Source organism: Amblyraja radiata, chromosome 26 (assembly GCF_010909765.2).
Source record: "Amblyraja radiata isolate CabotCenter1 chromosome 26, sAmbRad1.1.pri, whole genome shotgun sequence".
Taxonomy (NCBI): domain Eukaryota; kingdom Metazoa; phylum Chordata; class Chondrichthyes; order Rajiformes; family Rajidae; genus Amblyraja; species Amblyraja radiata.
Genome location: NC_045981.1, coordinates 1,134,858 through 1,153,188, shown reverse-complemented (window position 1 = coordinate 1,153,188; position 18,331 = coordinate 1,134,858). Strand labels below are relative to the sequence as shown.

At 43.6% G+C, this 18,331-nt stretch overlaps 2 protein-coding genes across 3 annotated transcripts in view; both read right to left on the bottom strand.

The window, feature by feature from the left end:
- The window catches only part of tex47 (testis expressed 47), a 35,322-nt gene extending 31,488 nt beyond the window's left edge, over positions 1–3,834 (bottom strand). Inside the window, exons 1-2 of one of the 2 annotated variants that reach the window (XM_033044032.1) lie at positions 3,712–3,834; positions 2,096–2,168 (exon numbers count right to left, since the gene is read on the bottom strand). In XM_033044032.1, coding sequence (XP_032899923.1) covers positions 2,096–2,168; positions 3,712–3,831 — 193 coding nt within the window. In that variant the 5' untranslated portion in view covers positions 3,832–3,834. Of the gene's footprint in view, positions 1–2,095; positions 2,169–2,267; positions 2,564–3,711 lie in introns of those variants that run through there. The other variant, XM_033044031.1, reaches the window with a different exon arrangement.
- Positions 3,835–13,920: 10,086 nt separating this feature from the next.
- Positions 13,921–15,547, bottom strand: rnf222 (ring finger protein 222). The gene has a single exon (XM_033044030.1). It carries the CDS (start codon positions 14,904–14,906, stop codon positions 14,325–14,327), a length of 582 nt encoding a protein of 193 aa, XP_032899921.1. The 5' UTR covers positions 14,907–15,547; the 3' UTR covers positions 13,921–14,324.
- Between the last annotated feature and the right edge of the window lie 2,784 nt (positions 15,548–18,331).

Below are 18,331 nucleotides of genomic sequence, written 5' to 3'. Positions count from 1 at the left end.
GCAATCCCCTATGGAATAGCACACAGCCAACAGAATAACATTAAATGCCTTTTGTAATTTGTACAAACAGTGCCACAACAGCATTTCAATCTTTAATAATTCACGTGAAATGAAATCAAACTTAAGGGCAAATGCAACAGCCATCTTCTGTCATTATAAAATGCCTTCAGTACACCATAAGGGGTGGCACAGCTGTAGAGTTACTGCCTTACAGCACCAGAGTCCTGGGTTCAATCCTCACTATGGTTGCTGTCTGTACAGAGACTGTACGTTCTTCCCGTGACCGCGTGGGTTTTCTCTGGGTGCTCCGGTTACCTCCCACACTCCAATGACGTACAGGTTTGTAGGTTAATGGGCTTCGGTAAAATTGTAAATTATCCCTAGTGTGTGCAGGGTAATGTTAGCGTGCAGGGATCGCTGGTCGGTGCAACTTGGTGAGCCGAAAGGCCTGTTTCCAAGCTGAATCTCTAAACTAAAAACTAAATGTAAGAACAGTTTTGAAACTAAAATAGTCACACATTAAAATAGTCACACATTAAGCCACACATAGCGTGTGTATTTATATTGCCAATGATCACCACTTGACACAAGTGGGTCACTTATTTTTCGGCATACCTCCAAGGTGTAGGGATTGTCACTTCTGACCAACAGCAGCCAAACCATCTACTGCTGGGCTCATGTAATGTTGTTACTGGCAAGTCCCCTGACCCCCTGGTACACAAAATATCCCTCCAAGCTTTGACCTTATACATCATGCTAATTGAAACATGGAGCTGCCTCTCTCTCCCCTTCGATTTAAACCAGCGAAAGCATAGAATCCTCCAACATTTTCGCCACCTCCAACGGGATCCCACTACTGGCCACATCTTCCCATGTCCACCCCTTTCTGCTTTCCGCAGAGACCGTTCCCTCCGAAACTCCCTGATCAACTCGTCCCTTCCCACCCAAACCACCCCCTCCCCAGGTACTTTCCCCTGCAACCGCAGGAGATGCAACACCTGTCCCTTTACCTCCCCCCTCGACTCCATCCAAGGACCCAAATAGCCTTTCCAGGTGAGGCAGAGGTTCACTTGCACCTGCTCCAACCTCATCTACTGTATCCTCTGTTCCAGGTGTCAACTTCTCTACATCGGTGAGACCAAGCGTAGGCTCGGCTATTGTTTTGCTGAACACCTCCGTTCAGTCCGCCTTAACCTACATGGTCTCCCGGTGGCTCAGCACTTCAACTCCCCCTCCCATTCCCAATCTGACCTTTCTGTCCTGGGCCTCCTCCATTGTCAGAGTGAGGCCCAGCACAAATTGGAGGAACAGCACCTCATATTTCACTTGGGTAGTTTACACCCCAGCAGTATGAACATTGACTTCTCTAACTTCAGATAGCCCTTGCTTTCCCTCTCCATCCCTTTCCCCTTCCCAGTTCCCCCACTAGTCTTCCTGTCTCCGACTACATTCTATCTTGGTCCCGCCCTTCCCCTGACACTAGTCTGAAGAAGGGTCTCGACCCGAAACGTCACCCATCCCTTCTGTCCAGAGATGCTGCCGGACGCACTGAGTTACTCCAGCATTTTGTGTCTCCCTTTGAATTTTAACCAGCTTGGATTTTATTTATTAAACTCCCTGCATTTTAAAGCGATCAAATGATGAATTGACACAGCAGGGAATAAGGCCATTTCATCTGTGAAGTCTACACGTAAAGTTACATGTAAAAGTAATCTTGCTGACTCTGATCCACTGGCCTCTCCCTGCAGAATGCTCATGTTCAATGGGCCTCCATCACTACACTTGGCCGTGCATACTGGACTTTAACCACTCAGAGTATTGACAATGTTTTTTCCCAATGTCACTTTTGATTATTTTTGCCAATCTGAGTTTCCAGCGTTTTCTGCTTTTATTTTTGACGTTATTGCTTCAATATATATATTTCACAATAGTTGCATTTTCTTTCACGTGTTGATGCTGAAATCATCATAACTACATTTCAGCCGGTCTGATGCTAAAATATTTATCCTCCTAAGAAGTTTGTCTTGTATTTCAATCAGTCACAATACCACCCCCACCCTCAGAAACCGTTTTTTTTTCATTAAATGACTCTTACCTCCTACTTTTCTTTTGTCAACCAGGTCGGGAGGCATTTTACACAGAAGGACTATTCTGTGGAGCAGTGATTTCTAAAGGGCAGTAGAAATGCTAAATTACTACAATTGTCGTGCAGAATCGTCCCATGTAAAAACATGCCATTCACACATCGCCTGCTCAATAAAACCAACCGTTTCCTCCTTAGAGCTTGAAATCACACTCCTCTCCAGCTGGCGATGGAACATACTCGTCCTATCGTGTCTTGCCAAACTCTTGGAGCGCCGGCTTTTCCACCCAGCTTCCCCCGTTGAAGACTTTACCGGTCGGTGCATAACTTTCTGGTCGAAAGACTTAACACCAACCCACTTAAAACAAACCAGCCCCCTGTGTGTTGGCCGGTCCCGGGATAGACTGGACGCAGCCTGTTGCTTGCTTTAATAGAAACCTCAGCATAACTCGCCCTGCCTCGCCAGGACCTCTGAAACACAATCTGTAGAAAGCGCTTTCGTTTACAAACGCGGTCTGTGTCTAGGCAGCGTGGGTTTGGCTCTTACTCCCATTCCTTTCATTCATTCACCTGTCAATGGTGTTTGTTTCATGTTTTGGCATTCTTAACTTCCTGTTGATAGTTTGGAGCGGTAGACGGTTACTCGGGCAACGGATCAACCTGAGTTATTGGATGATATATCCTTTTGAAATTGCAATTTATCTTTATAGATCTCCAGTCTTTGCAATGTCGCCTTTCTGAGGATTGGGCGCTATGTTCTCATTGCAACGCTGGCTTCCTTTGCCTACAATTTCGCACCGTGCAGGTACAATGTCATCAACAAATGGCTGATGGCTGGGTTATGTGTTATGGGATTGGCGAGAGACGCGTTGTAAAACCATTATCCCACGTGTTAGTTTTGTCACGGTTCGGCCGGTCACTCCTACAAGTGCAGCGTTTCACCCTCGCCCCAAGATAAGGTCAGGAAACAGACGCACTGTGTCCAACATCAGGGGACCGAAGATAGACACAAAACGCTGAGAGCTCTCGGTCTGGACTCGACCCGAAACGTCAGCTATTCGTTTTCTCCAGAGATGCTGCTTGACCCACTGAGTTACTCTAACTTGTTGTGTCTATCGACCAGAGCGATATGACTGACTATATGTTGACACAATGCGACATTGGTCTCAGTCTGAGAGTTTAGTACACAGCAGCATTTGCGTTTTGTAAATATTATCAATGGGTCAAGCTAAAGTCTATAAATAATTCAACAATTCATTAATTTAAATTATTTAATCAATGAATTAAAGAATTCTGTTATTTCAACTACATTCACGTTTTTGCTTAATTTTGCTGATTTTACGCTCATTGATTAATATCTTCTGTTACTCGGAGTTAATTTTTGGTTGTGAAAAACAAACCAAGTAATAGAAGACTATGAATCCTGGTGCTTTCCTGCAGGCTGCTTCATGCAGCAAGTTAATCACAATGCAGAATTTTGCAATCACGGTGAAAATAATTTAGTGCAGGGACCAAAATGCATAAAACAAGCAGCAAAAAAAAGCACAAAATATGAATGTCGTGGAAATAAGCGCAAGCACTTTTATTGATTTGACGATGAGCGTGGAAGACAAACGGCGCCTACAAACCTTCCTCTCTTCCCGTTGCTTCGCCAGCAGATGCATTAACATGGACAATCGGTTTTCATACGTGTAATCCCCGATTGTAAACCGGACACTTGGTCTCCGCCGCTTAGCCCTCGACGCCATTGGCAATGTTTGCATTCGCTGCCTGGCAACTGTGCAGACAACAAACACCAAGCCAGTTTGCAAAGCCCGGTGGAGTGAGTTGATTTCACTTCAAAATGCAGTTCGAGAATACAAATCACTTTTGTATTGGCGCATGTAAAGTGGTAGCACCTGGGCTTCAGCGACGTTGAGTATGGCATAGTCATGAGGTCATACAGCACGGAAACAGGCCGTTCGACCCACCTAGCCCATGCCGGCCAAGATGACCCATCTATGCTAGTCCCACTCATGTCTGGAGTCCTGGAGTCATGGAGCACATAAACAGGCTCTTTCGCCCACCCTGTCCATGCCGACTATTGGGTTATTCCCATTTCATAAAGACATACAACAGGAAACAAACTCTTTCGCCCACCCTGTCCATGCTAACTAGTGCAAGCTAAGTCCCATTTGCCCAAACCTGGCAGACATCCCTCTAAACCTTTCCTATCCATGCACCTGCCCAAGTGTCGTTTCGCCCATATCCCTTTAAATCTTCCCAATCCACATACCTCTCCAAATGTAATTTAAATGTTTGCACAACATATGAGGGTTTTGTGCCACTTTCCTGTTTCCTACCCATCTGAAGACAAAACCACCACTTCCTTCAGTTCTGACAGTTCAGACATCATTCAACCTAGTAGGGTCCCACCTCTCCAGATGCTGCCTGACCAGATCAGTTCTCTCAGCACTTTAGGTTTTTTTGCTCAAGATTCCAGCCTCTACAGTTTTGTATGTCCCAAACCTAAGATATTTGCTCTGCTCTGGGACATGTTGGGCCGAAGGGCCTGTTTCCACACTGTATCACTCTATGACTCGATGCTTCATTCTACAAATTGCCATCTGACTCACCATCATCCCTTCACTTTTCTAAATCTCTATCTCTATCTGACTTCAAAAGCCTGTACGCCTTTGGGATTTGGGATGAAACCTGAACACCCGGAGAAAACTCACGCGGTTACGGGGAGAAGGTACAAACTTCAACACCCGTAGGCAGAATCGAACCCGGGTCCCTGGTGCTTCTTCTTCTTGCGTATGGCGTGCACAGCCCTGGTGCTGTTAGGCAGCAACTCTACCACTGTGCTACTGTGTCTCCCGCTTGGTCAGCTATCTGGTTATTGCAATTTGCACCTCGTGTCCAGGTGAATGGTAGAATCTGGGAGTGTTAATGGGGAGAAGCTACATGGACAATCAACAAGGGAATAAGGTTGATCGTTGACTTGATGGGCCAATGTGATCATCTTTTTCTATGACATTATGGAATCTAAAAAATATAAATAGATAACACAGCGTCCCTGCCTCAGCCATTCAAGAAAGAGATGAAAATAAATTTCTACAATGAGAAGTTGGTGGGTCAGGCAGCATCTCTGGAGAGAAGGAATGGGTGACGTTTCGGGTCGAGACCCTTCTTCAGACTGATCAGACAGAGTCTGAAGAAGTGTCTCGACCCAAAATGTCACCCATTCCTTCTCTCCAGAGATGCTGCCTGTTACTCTAGCATTTTGTGTCTACCTACGATTTAAACCAGCATCTGCAGTTCCTTCCTACGCATTCAATTGCTATCTAATTTCAAAGCTGTCTGTTTGATGCTGAGCTGCTATGTTACCTTGTTACAAGTGAGTGGGACCGGGATATTGCCTCCAACGCCTTAAAGGTCAGCTGCAGGAGGCTTCTCAGGGACATAAAGACTGTCGGGTGAGGAGAGAGACATCGGTTCACGGGCCAAGGGCAACGGAGGAGGTCCTGCAGCAGCCTGCCGCTTACCTGGATCAGGAACCTCTCCAGTACATTGAGCACATAATCCAGGCTTTGGACTTTTTGTAAATGGTGTCAAAACATAGTGAGTCGTGCACGTCTGAATGATGCAATGTTACTGTGCAGTGGCCATGTGACAATAAAGTAGCATTGAACCATTGAATTGAACCAAGTGGGAAAATTGCAGCACTCAGCAAATTGGCATGGCTTCTATTACATCAACCATGTGTACGGTGCTGGAGGTGTATATCCCATCCATTGTATGAAATCTAACCAATAATTTGGTAAATATATACTGTTTATCAAAACATTGAACAATGCTGTGATCATATTAAAGTACAATGATCCTACCTCAATTCTGCAGGTCGCAGAGAAAGACACCAGGCCAAATATAACTGTATAGACTACACCCGTGTGCAAGATTTCATGATATTGCTTCAGATGGTTCTGAAATGTAAAAGGAATGCATTTTCATCATCAAGACCTATCAGCAGAGCATTCAGTGTACAGGGATAGCCTGCTGGAACTCTGGGGGGGGGGAGAAAGCCTTGATATTGTATCTGTTGCGGTTAATGGATGGATAGATATCGGGTCATGTCCTTGACAATTGTTTGCAGAATATATTGTATGGAAGTTGAAAAACGATCCCACTTCAGTGCAGAAAAAGACCAGATTGCATCCGAGTAATAAATAGATGGAAAACCTGATTCTCCCATTTGCTCGAGTCTCCTGGGTAAACAAATGTTTCCAGCTCAATGAGAAATGAATCTGTATAGCCAGCAAAATAGATACCTCGCACACATCATAGCAGAAATTGATTATTTGCTTTCTACTAATAATGCTTCCTGCTAAAGTGAACGGATTGCGCTTTCATTTACAGCTTCTCCCATTCTGCTTAAACGTGTTAGTTTTCGGTTATCCTGTTCAAGAGAACAAGAGCACTACATGAGGATGGATGTGGTGGCGTTGGAGAGGGTTTATGAGAATGATCCCAGGAATTAGTGGGTTAACATATGATGAGCGTTTGTCGGCACTGGGCCTGTACTCGCTGGAGTTCAGAAGGATGAGGGGACACCTCATTGAAACTTACCGAATAGTGAAAGGCCTGGATAGAGTGGATGTGGAGAGGATGTTTCCACTGGTGGGAGAACCAAGGACAAGATGCCATGGCCTCAGAATAAAAGGACATAGAAAGTAGATGAGGAGGGTGGTGAATCTGTGGAATTCATTGTCACAGACAGCTGTGGAGGCTAAGTCAATGGATATTTTAAGGCAGAGATTGACTGTTTCTTGATTAGTAAAGTGCCAAGGGTTATAGGGAGAAGCCAGGAGAATGGGGTTGAGAGGGAAATATAGATCAGCCATGATTGAATGGCAGAGTAGACTTGATGGGCTGAATGGCCTAATTCTGCTCCAATATCCTATGAAGTTATAAACTTATGAAGCCAGCTAGTAAGCATAGCTAGCACGTTAGTATGTATGTTTCAACTATTTTCAATGCTCAAAATGGTTGAAGTATTTAAGTACAAAGGTTATATCAGATTCCTAAAAGTTAAATATTAATCTTAAGGAGACACAGACATGGACTGCAGATGCTGGAATCTTGAGCAAAGCACAAAGTGCTGGATGAGCTCAACGGGTCAGGCAGCAAATGTGGAGGAAATAGACTGAAAACATTTTAGGTCGGGGCCCTTCATCAGAGTCTGAGAAAATGTCTAGACCAGAGATGTTGTGTGTTAATATTAATCTATTGGCAGGTTTGACATGAAGAGAGGTTAAGCAAACAAAGATGGTTTAGTTTAGAAGAAATTAAGGTGCTCTAGTGGAAACATACAACGGCCTCAAGGGTGGACACAGGGAACTTATGGAAAGACTCAAAGTGCTGGAATAACTCAGCAAGTCAGGCAACATCTCTGGAGAATGTGGGTAGGCAACGTTTCAGGTCAGGACCTTTCTTCAAACTGATTGTGGTCAGGGGCAGAAAGATGGGGGCAAGTTATAGGCGGATACAGGAGAGGGAAGTGTTTAATTGGCAGATGGTTGAACAGTGACGAGAGATGCAAAGACAAAAAGCGTAAGATAATGAGATTAGGATAGAAAAGGTGTGAATTGTGAAGCCAGAGGAAGGAATATAGGAGAAAGAGGATGGGGGGAGAGGAAAGGAAGGAAAGGGAGAGCATTCAGGTAGCGCACAGGGAAGAGAGAAAGAAAATGGGGTGAGGAAAGGGGTGGGGGGTGAGCAGGGGAGGAAGGGGTTATGTGTTGGGTAGTTACCTAAAAATTGAGAGTTGAGTGTTCATACCATTGGGGTATAAGCTACACGTTGGTAGTCTATTGAGTGCCTCCTGCACTTTGGGTCAATATTCTTAAGGGACATTACATAGAAACATAGAAAATAGGTACAGGAGTAGGCCATTCGGCCCTTCGAGCCTGCACCGCCATTCAATATGATCATGGCTGATCATCAGTGTAAATATGGTGTTGTTTTCTCTGGCAAGACAGTCTGAAGTTGGGGATCATGGACAGGAAATAATATTTTAGCCGCTTTGGACAGGTGAAGGACTGAATCTTTGGAATTCATGACCCAACCAGAAGATCATGACTGATTCACTTGATCTCTATCTTGAAGGGACTTGGTAGACTCTGTGTTCTATCACACACTTCCAAGAAAGAGATAAATGATGAACCATGATCTTCTCAAATGGTGACGCTCACATATGGAACCAAATAGCCATTCCTGCTTCTATTCTAACGTTCTTATGTTATAATTCATCACATTAGAAATACTCCTATCTCTCAGCTTGATTATTATATATTTTTGCAAAGTTACTTTTTTTCTTAAATTGTCTGTTTCGCTGACATTTATATTTTGACATGTCTCCGTTTTAACTTTCATTGAGTCCAACTAGCTATGAGTACTATATGGACCTATCAATGGACTATGTTTTGTTGCACTAAGGTCCATAGGTTCTTCTGCATTAGTATTGTGGTTATTAATTTATTGATGTTTTCTTTATTATATATTATCTCTGTTTCTACAGCCCCATTGTGCTGCTGCCAGTAAGAATGTCATTTATCTGTTGTCGGTACAAATAAAGACCCTTGACAACGATGTAATCCTTTTCATTCCCTGAACAACGAGGCCCAACAAATGCTTAAATCAACACAAATACTCCTCTTGATAATTACTAACTCCTATCAGAAGATGATAAATTAGTGTTCTGCAACCACTTATGAGCCCTTAAATCTTGTTTTGCCATTCAGCAATCTATCAGAATATTTATGAATATATATTATAGCAATCATGAGAATCAAGAGTGTTTAATTATCATATGTACCAGCATAAACTCTTTACGGGCTGACAAATGTAATCACACAACTGATAGATGTACAACAATCAATAACACAATATATTAATAATCACTAATGGAGACCAGCACCACTGTGTCGCTAATGTTGTCAACAATGATGAATGAATTAAATGAATGCTAGACTAGAACCAGGTGACATAGGTTCAAGGTGAAAGGAGAAACATTTAATAGGAACCTGAGAGGCAACTTTTTTACACAGAGAGTGATATGTATATGGAATAAGCTGCTGGAGGAGGTAGTTGAGGCAGGTACAACCCTAATGTTTAAGAAAGTTAGACAGGTACATGGATAGGACACATGTGGTGGGATACAAGGCAAATGCAGTCAGGTGGGACTATAGTGTAGATGGGGCATGTTGGTCGGCATGGGCAGGTTGTGCTAAAGGCCAGTTTCCACACTCTATGACTAGATAACCAAGGCATGCAGTCCAACGTCAATAGCAGATCATATTAGCTGACCGAGGGTTGTGATCAATGTTGTGCAGTGTTGATGAGCCTGATAGTTGATGAGAAGAAGCTGTTCTTGAACCCGGAGGTCAGGTTTCTCAGGCTCCTGTACTTTCTTCCAATGGTAGCAGCAAAATGAGAGCGTGACCAGGGTGGTGTGGGTGTTTGATTTGATTAGCTGCCTTTTTGAGGCAATCTGGTGAATAGCAGATTTGTACCTCTTTATATTGTAAATCTACACCTAATTACGGATGCAGGAATGATCATTGAGCTAATATGTGACCTAATTCATTATTGCTTTTCTCCATTATCCTTTGAATATAATTTGTTAAAAAAAAGGACTATGAAACCCACTTTAGAAATTAAATAACAAGTTAGCAACAACTGCCATTAATGCAAAAAAACGTCTATCACCCCTTGCCTGTACAAGTGTTAGCTATCTACATGTCTAAAAGACATGGCTACAATTTTTAGAGCATGTTTTCCATTCACAGACATTTCAATCGTCAAAAATAATTTTGCTTTTCTCCCTTTCAAACATGATGGTATAATTATTATTAGATAAAGTCCATGCACCATTAGTCTGTTGGCAGAACCTGGCTCATTAATCAGCCGCATACTTGTTCACACTTTTTCCCTCCGGCATTTTGTTGCACACCATACGTCAGAGTTCTGGCATTTCAAACCCGAAATAACTTCTGGGTGTTGGATTGGAAATTAAAATACCTGAATAAAATTACCTAGCTTTTGCTAAACATTAATCTAATTTCTGCAAGTTTGTTTGCTGTCACTTTATACTCCCACAGTTCTTTTAGTTTAGAGATACAACGTGGACACAGGCCCTGAGTCTACACCGACCAGTGATCGCCCGTACGCTAGTTCTATCCTACACACTGCAAACAATTAACCTACAAACCTGCATCTCTTTGAGATATGAGAAGACACCGGAGCACCCGGAGAATCCTTTCTGAAAGTCATAGAGTGATACAGTGTGGAAACAGTCCCTTCGGCCCAACTTGCCCACACCAACCAACATGTCCCAGCTACACTAGTCCCACCTTCCTGCGCTCGGTCCATATCCCTCCAAACTTGTCCTATCCATGTACTTGTCTAACTGTTTCTTAAACTTTGGGATAATCCCAGCCTCAACTACCTCCTCTGGCAGCGTGTTCCATACATCCACCACCCTTTGTGTGAAAGTATTATTATTTTTAAAATTATAAGTGCTTCTCCATGTATGTAATCCAGTAAAGGTCCACCAACAATTCCACAACTGGTGGTCTGGCACCTCCTTTAATCTGGACTATAAACTGGCTCCATTTACCCACGTTTAGCCAATATCCCTCTGAACCTTTCCTACCCATGCACCTGTCCAAATATGTTTTAAATGCTGTTATTGTACCTGTCTCAACTACTTCCTCTGGCAGCTTGTTGCATATACTCACCACTCTGTGAGTGAAACAGTTGTCCCTTAGGTGCCTATTAAATCTTCCCCCTCTCACCTTAAAATTTGTCCCCTACCCCAGGTAAAGGACTCTGTACACATTCACCCTATTTATTCCACTCATGATTTTGTACACCTCCATAAGATCACCTCTCAACCTCCTTCACTTCAAGCAACTTCTCCCAACCTCTCCCAATAGCCCATGCCTTTAAATTGTGGCTATATACTCGTAAATCCTCTCTACACTCTTCCCAGCTTAATGGCATCTTGCCTATACCAGCGTGACCCAAATTTCAGTTGGCTTATCAATGAACTTCTCTCCAACAGAGGATTAAAATAAAAGTTGTCCATTAATGATTGCACAGCTTTTAACTTAAGTGGCAGCTGTTCAGTCCATATTTGTATGCAGCAGGGCACGTACAACACCTAGGCTTGGCTGATCAATAGCCAGAAACATTCATGTCAGAGTCTAGCTTCTACTCCTTGTCATTCAGTAATGTAACATTGCTGAAATCCCAGCCTTCTCTATCCTGAATCATCACTAACCAGAAACTCGACTGAACCCAGCACATCATTGCTGTGGCTATATAACTTCTTATAGTTAGCAACTTAACCTCTGATTCTCCAGAATCTTGCCAGCATCTACAAACGACAAGCATGAAATAGTCATTGAGTCATATAGCATGGAAACAGGCCCTTCGGCCCAACTTGTCCATGATGTCCCATCTAAGCTCGTCCCATTTGGCCCATAGCCCTCTAAACTTTTCCTATCCATGTACCTGTCCAAGTTTATTTTAAACGCTTTTATAGTACCTGTCTCAACTACCTCCTCTATCTATCTATCTGTTGGAAAGAGCACTTGCAAAAGAACGCAAGGTCTTCAATCATATCCAAGATAAGTCGACCCACAGCTAAACGTCCATCTTAAGAATCTACTCCTTACGGAAGATGCCTTGGCAATAAGGTGCATTACTTACTATTTAAAATATGCACTGCAGCCAATTGTCAAGGATTCTTCGAAAGTCCATAACAAACCTGTGGCCTCACATCCTCACAGTTGAGATGCAGTATTAATTGTGCTTCTTTAAGTTACTGGTTCAGTATCATGAGTCTAGTCACTGGACACTGTTATTGGAGCTCTACCTCCAGAGCAAATCCAAATATGGTTCATCACCATCTTCCCAAGATGAGCTATGGATAAGTTGTGCCTTGGGAAGCAAACCAATATGCAAATCTTAAACAAATATTAAAGTCATCACCCTTGCACGCAAAATATTCCTCTTGACAGATCCCACAATTGACAACATAACAGCACAATGTTTTTGGAGATTTAAGAATCTGCAGAGGTTTGAATCCTGAGCAACACATCAAGTGTTGGAGGAACTCAGCGGGTCAGGCAGCATGTATGGAGGGAGTAAACAGATTATGTTTCCGGTCAGAAGCATTCTACAGTGATGGAGTATAGAGGTGGGACGTGGGGGTGACATATGGAAAGAGAGGTGGGGTAGACTTAGGCTGGCAAGTGATAGGCAGATTTAGGTGAGGAACGGTGATTGGCAGAGAGGTGGAAACAGTGACAAAGACTCACACTATCATTCTGAAGAAGGGTTCATCCAGTTACCTCAGATGCTGCCTGACCCACTCAGCAATTATGATCTTTGGATTGGGTCTTTGATTGCTCTACCTACTTCAGTTTTTGCACTATTATGATTACCTAGTATTATGGTATTAATGGTATTATTATATATTTATCTGTGTGTCATTGCATTTTCAGGTCTACTAAGGTGCAGCAAATAAGAATGTTATCATTTTTTATCGTTCCATTGTCAGTACATATAACAAGTAAATACATAGGGAGGAACTGCACATACTGGTTTATACCGAAGATGGACACAAAAGGCTGGAGTAATTCAGCGAGTCAGGCAGCATCTCTGGAGAAAAAGAATAGGTAACTTTTCAGGATGAGACCCGAAACATCGCTTTTACCTTTTCTCCAGAGATGTTGCCTGACTCGCTGAATTACTCCAGCCTTTTGTGTCCGACTAACAATTAAACACTCTTGATTCTTGTGTAAAACACAAAGTGCTGGAGGAACGCAGCAGGTCAGGCAGCATCTGTCGAGGGAATAGGTGACGTTTTGGGTCAGAACGCCTCTTCAGATTCATGACTCGTTTATCCAGACTTATGTTTTGTTTACACTGTAATTTTTTTTGTTCTTTTGCATATTATTTAACATATATTCAAATGTTCACACCTTTTCTTGTCAACATTTGCAAATGTAAGAGATCCTTGAATATTATGAATAACTTTATAATGCCATACTTCCAACTGCTGTAGTTATGCTGCTGTACACATATAGAATATGCAGCATAGAACAGCACAGCACAATAATAAGCCCTTTGGCCAACAATGTCCATGCCATACATGATTCCATGTCCAACTCTTAACTACTTGTACATAATCCATATCCCTCCATTCCCCGCAGATCCATAGGCCTATATAAAAGCCTCTTAAATGTCACTATCCAATCTACTTCAGCCACCAACCCTGGCAGTGCACGCCTTAAAACTAGTATTTGAAATGTCCATCCTGGGGAAAAGGTTCTGAATGTCTACCCTGTTTATGCCTCTCGGAATTTTACACACTTTTATATATTCAGGGAGTTTGGCGAAGATAGTTTAGAGAACCAGGAAAACGTAAGAAATGCCAGCTACCCTCCTCAACGTGACCATTAGAACAACTAGACCCTGCTAGTCTTGTCCAAAGAGATATGCGGCATATGGACTATTGCTGCAGTTATGCCGCCCACAAGGAGTGAAGTCCCGAGATAGTATATGAGCTAACATCGCCAGATCCACAATGTTAAGAACATTACAACGGTGTATACCGTGGACATTCTGCACGGGTGCAAACGTTAGTACATTCAAGTGCTCCGAATTTTGGAGTGTAAATTAAATTCTTAAATCAATTCGATTCAACTAGTCTATTTATCAGAGCTGCACACATTTTGCGAGATTCCTTTAAGTTAGAACAAGTTGGCAATGAGATTACTTACTCATTTTGAAGAGTTAGCAAATGCTCACAATTTTAATATACATATTTATAAATAACATTTACTGGATCATAAAAAGCCCTGTCCGTGCAATTTGTATTTCCTGCAATCATGTCTCCCAAAGAGTTAACCGAAGTTACTGTACACGTCTCAAGAAAGATCCCGACCAGAAACGTCGCTTGTCAATGTTCTCCGGAGATACTGCCTGCCCGCTAATTACTCCAGCACTTTGTGTCTTTTTTGTTGTAAATCAGCTGCTGCAGTTCCTTGTATCCACCCATCTTGCCAAAGTACTTTCATAGAAAGTAGAGGTGAAATGGAACAGGTGGAGACGGCTCCATATGTTTGCAAACTTGCCTCTTGTGGGTGAAGAAGGCTTACAAGTACTGGTGTACTGTCCCAGGCTCCACTCATTTAAAGGAGGTGATCCAGGGCAGAATGGCAGCGATCACCGCCCCAATGATGATGAAGCAGAGAAGGACTAATACCCAACGCAGTCTATACCGCCTGTGCTCCAGAACCACCGCTTCTCCCGGGACCCGCAACTCCTCCTCACTCATCGGCCTCCCCCGGCCGCTGATCACGAAAATCTGGCTACTTCCCAGCGCTTGGTTCCGAAGCGTGGAGGAGAAGGTCCGCGGGCTGGAGCCGAACAAGCGGCGGAGGAAGGAGCGGCGGGGCGGAGGGAGCACCTCGACTGATTCGGACGGCGGGCTTGTGGACCGGGGCGAGATGACCGACAGCGGGATCTCCAGAGTCTGTTTGTCTTCGTTGCTCCTGGTTACCCAGCCTAAGCTCCTTCTGTGGAGGAAGGTGACATGCCGACACACTGGGCACACCACCTTCTTGGGCTGGGCTTGCTGGTTGATCACAGTCTTCACCAAACAGTCGTGGCAGAAGATGTGGTTGCATGCCAACGTCCTGAGCGACTGGTTCTGGCGAGAAACCTTCTCGTAACAGATGGGGCATTCGGACCCAGCCTCTTCCGACATCCTCCAACTCCAGCCTGCCTTCTCCCTACTTACAAACCCTCAACACTCCCGCTCTTGGTCCACCGCTCCGGCCCCGGGGCACAAGGCAAAGACAACAAGGACGGGACACACTGGTGTGGTCCTCCCGAGATATTGAGGCTTGTGGTGTCAGGAGCGCCTTGGTGAAACACCTGGCTTATAATAAGTGTAACTTCCCATCCGCATTCCACAACAAGGTCGGCGAGGTGGTGGCTCCGATCCTAGCTGGCAGGTGATCAGTCCTACTGTGTTGTTGGACTTGTTCAGCAACCAACCCATTTTTCAGCCTCCACCGCGAGCAGCGTTCAGGGATCTTCCCCGTACCGTATTTTGTGGAGCATGAGACACTTCACAACTCTGCACGCAGCCAGAATCGAGCGGCAGTGGCGTTTAAAGGCAGATTCACGGCCGCTACACATTCACACCAAGCGGAGACTGGCTGCTTCTGAAGAAGGGTCTCGACCCGAAACATCACCTATTCCTTCTCTCCAGAGATGCTGCCTGGCCCGCTGAGTTACTCCAGCATTTTGTGTCGATCTTGGTTTAAACCAGCATCTGCAGTTCCTTCCTACATATTTCGTCTACTTCGGCTATGTTAATTTGCCAGTCTAAAGCTACTCCCTGCCTCACCTGTGTCTCTAGCAGTTTATGTCTTTTACTGCAGATACTGGAGCCGCTGAGTTACTCCAGCACTTTGTGTGGGGGTTAAGTAAGAAAATAAGGTCACATTTTCCCATCTCTTGCTCTCTCTCTCGCTCTCTCTCTCTCACGATTCGATTGTGTTTATGTGTAGTATTTATTTTTCTGGATTGTGTGCAGAACAAAGCAGTTCACTGTACAGCACATGTCACTGTATCTGGGTACATGTGACATTAACATATCTATCGCTACTGCTAGTTATGCTAACCACTTCAGGTCAAATATGCAGGAGGCTGCACTTATAACACATGAAGCCAACAGAACGCGTTTTGCTCGCTTTTTTCATATTCCTTTCCGATTGGGAAAGTAGAATTTTGAATTTAAGCATTTCCGGGATAGCAATCGATGTTTAAAAACCCTGAATGTTAGCAGCCTTAACAGCGACAGGGAGGTCCTAATTTAAAACTCGGGCTAGTTCATTTTGTATCTGAAATGTGAGCCGCCGCAGTCTGTTTGCATTTCTAATGTTGACGGAAGTGTCATTGGTTACATAGCAAGTGTTCCAGCGCTCGTTTAGCGGTTCCATGAAACGCGGGTTTAATTAGTTCAGAGGATAATGGGGGTCTGTCCTAACATAAAGGTAACCAGTAACCACCGCTTTGTCAATACATCTTCTGGAAAAGTAGACACAAAATACTGGAGTTACTCAGCGGGTGAAGGAATTGATGGGCGACGTTTCGGGTCGAGACCCTTCTTCAGACGAAGTGTGTGGCACTTACATAGAAACATAGAAAATAGGTGCAGGAGTAGGCCATTCGGCCCTTCGAGCCTGCACCGCCAACTCAGTATCCCATCCCTGCCTTCTCTCCATACCCCCTGATCCCTTTAGCCACAAGGGCCACATCTAACTCCCTCTTAAATATAGCCAATGAACTGGCCTCAACTACCTTCTGTGGCAGAGAATTCCAGAGATTCACCACTCTCTGTGTGAAAAATGTTTTCCTCATCTCGGTCCTAAAAGATTTCCCCCTTATCCTTAAACTGTGACCCCTTGTTCTGGACTTCCCCAACATCTGGAACAATCTTCCTGCATCTAGCCTGTCCAACCCCTTAAGAATTGTATAAGTTTCTATAAGATCCCCCTCAATCTTCTAAATTCTAGCGTGTACAAACCGAGTCTATCCAGTCTTTCTTCATATGAAAGTCCTGACATCCCAGCAATCAGTCTGGTGAACCTTCTCTGTACTCTGTACTCCCTCTATGGCAAGAATGTATTTCCTCAGATTAGGAGACCAAAACTGTACGCAATACTCCAGGTGTGGTCTCACCAAGACCCTGTACAACTGCAGTAGAACCTCCCTGCTCCTATACTTCGAATTTAATCTGCCACCAGTCTCAGTGTGTTAACGTCAAGTCAAGTCAAGTCACTTTTATTTCTATAGCACATTTAAAAAACAACTCTCGTTGACCAAAGTGCTTTACATTGGTGGAGGTACTAACGTTAAAGGTTCTTAACGGTTTCTGAACTATAGAGACGGCAATGGGGGGGAAGTCGTGTGTGGAATACAAATAATACAAATGTTAACTTAAAGTTAGATTTTGCAAGTAATGCTAGTTTATTTTATTTTTAATTAATTTATTTTTAAATTAACTGGTAGACTGAAAGTATGAAATTACATGAACTGGAAAATTGGTGAGAGATTTTTAAGGTGAGAGGGGCAAGATTTAATAGGAACGTGGGGGGTTAATAGGAACGTTCTTCACAGAGAGTGGTGGGTGGGAATATGAAATGAGCTGCAAGTGGAGATACTAAACTAAACAACCTTTAAAATAATATAGACAAAAAATGCTGGAGTAACTCCGCGGGTCAAGCGGCATCTCAGGAGAGAAGGAATAGGTGATGTTTCGGGTCGAGACCCTTCTTCAGACTGATGTCGGGGGGGGAGGGATACTGGAGGTGTGAAACAAATCAGAGCTGGCACCGATGACCAAGGAAAGCTGGAGCCCACAATGGTCCGTTGGTGACTGTGGAAGAGGTAATAACAAAGGGATATATTGATGTGAACAGTGGAACCGGCAGGACAACTAGGTGTGGTGGAGGGGCAGAGAGAGTGAGGATGCAGGGGTTGAATTGAATTGATTTTATTGAATTGATTTTATTAGGGACAGTGCATATTAATAAACATTTGCATGTAATATGCAAGATTGTAGCCAGTAGCTAATTTCCATCTTTAGTCCCACATTAGGTAAACACATCCCAAACAAGGCAAAAACAAAAGACAAAAACAAAAAACAAAACAAACAATATGGTTACTTGAAATTAGAGAAATCAATAGTCATACTGCTGAGTTGTAAGCTGCCCAAGCAAAATATGAGCTGCTGTTCCTCCAATTTGCAAGTGGCCTCACTCTGACAGTGGAGGAGGAAGGTCAGTGTGGGAATGGAAATGGGAGTTTAAATGTTTGGCAACCGGGTGATCGTGCAAGCTTTTAAAAGACATTTGGACAGGTACATGGATAGGAAAGGCTTAGAGTGATATGGGCCAAATGCAGGCAGGTGAGACCAGTGTAGATGGGACCTCTCTGTTGTCATGGGCGAGATGAGCAGAAGGGCTTGTATCCACACTGTATGACTCTATGACTTTAATTGGAGCTCAGAGTATCGTTTGAAGATGGAAAACCAGATCATTAATTTTTAGTTAGTTTCCTCCTTGATTATAGTGTTAGAATCATAGACATATATGGAACATAAAGGCCCATCTCAGCCCT

What these genes read in the sequence shown, in the direction of transcription:
- rnf222 (XM_033044030.1), bottom strand. Translation starts at nt 14,906, where the DNA reads ATGTCGGAAGAGGCTGGGTCCGAATGCCCCATCTGTTACGAGAAGGTT.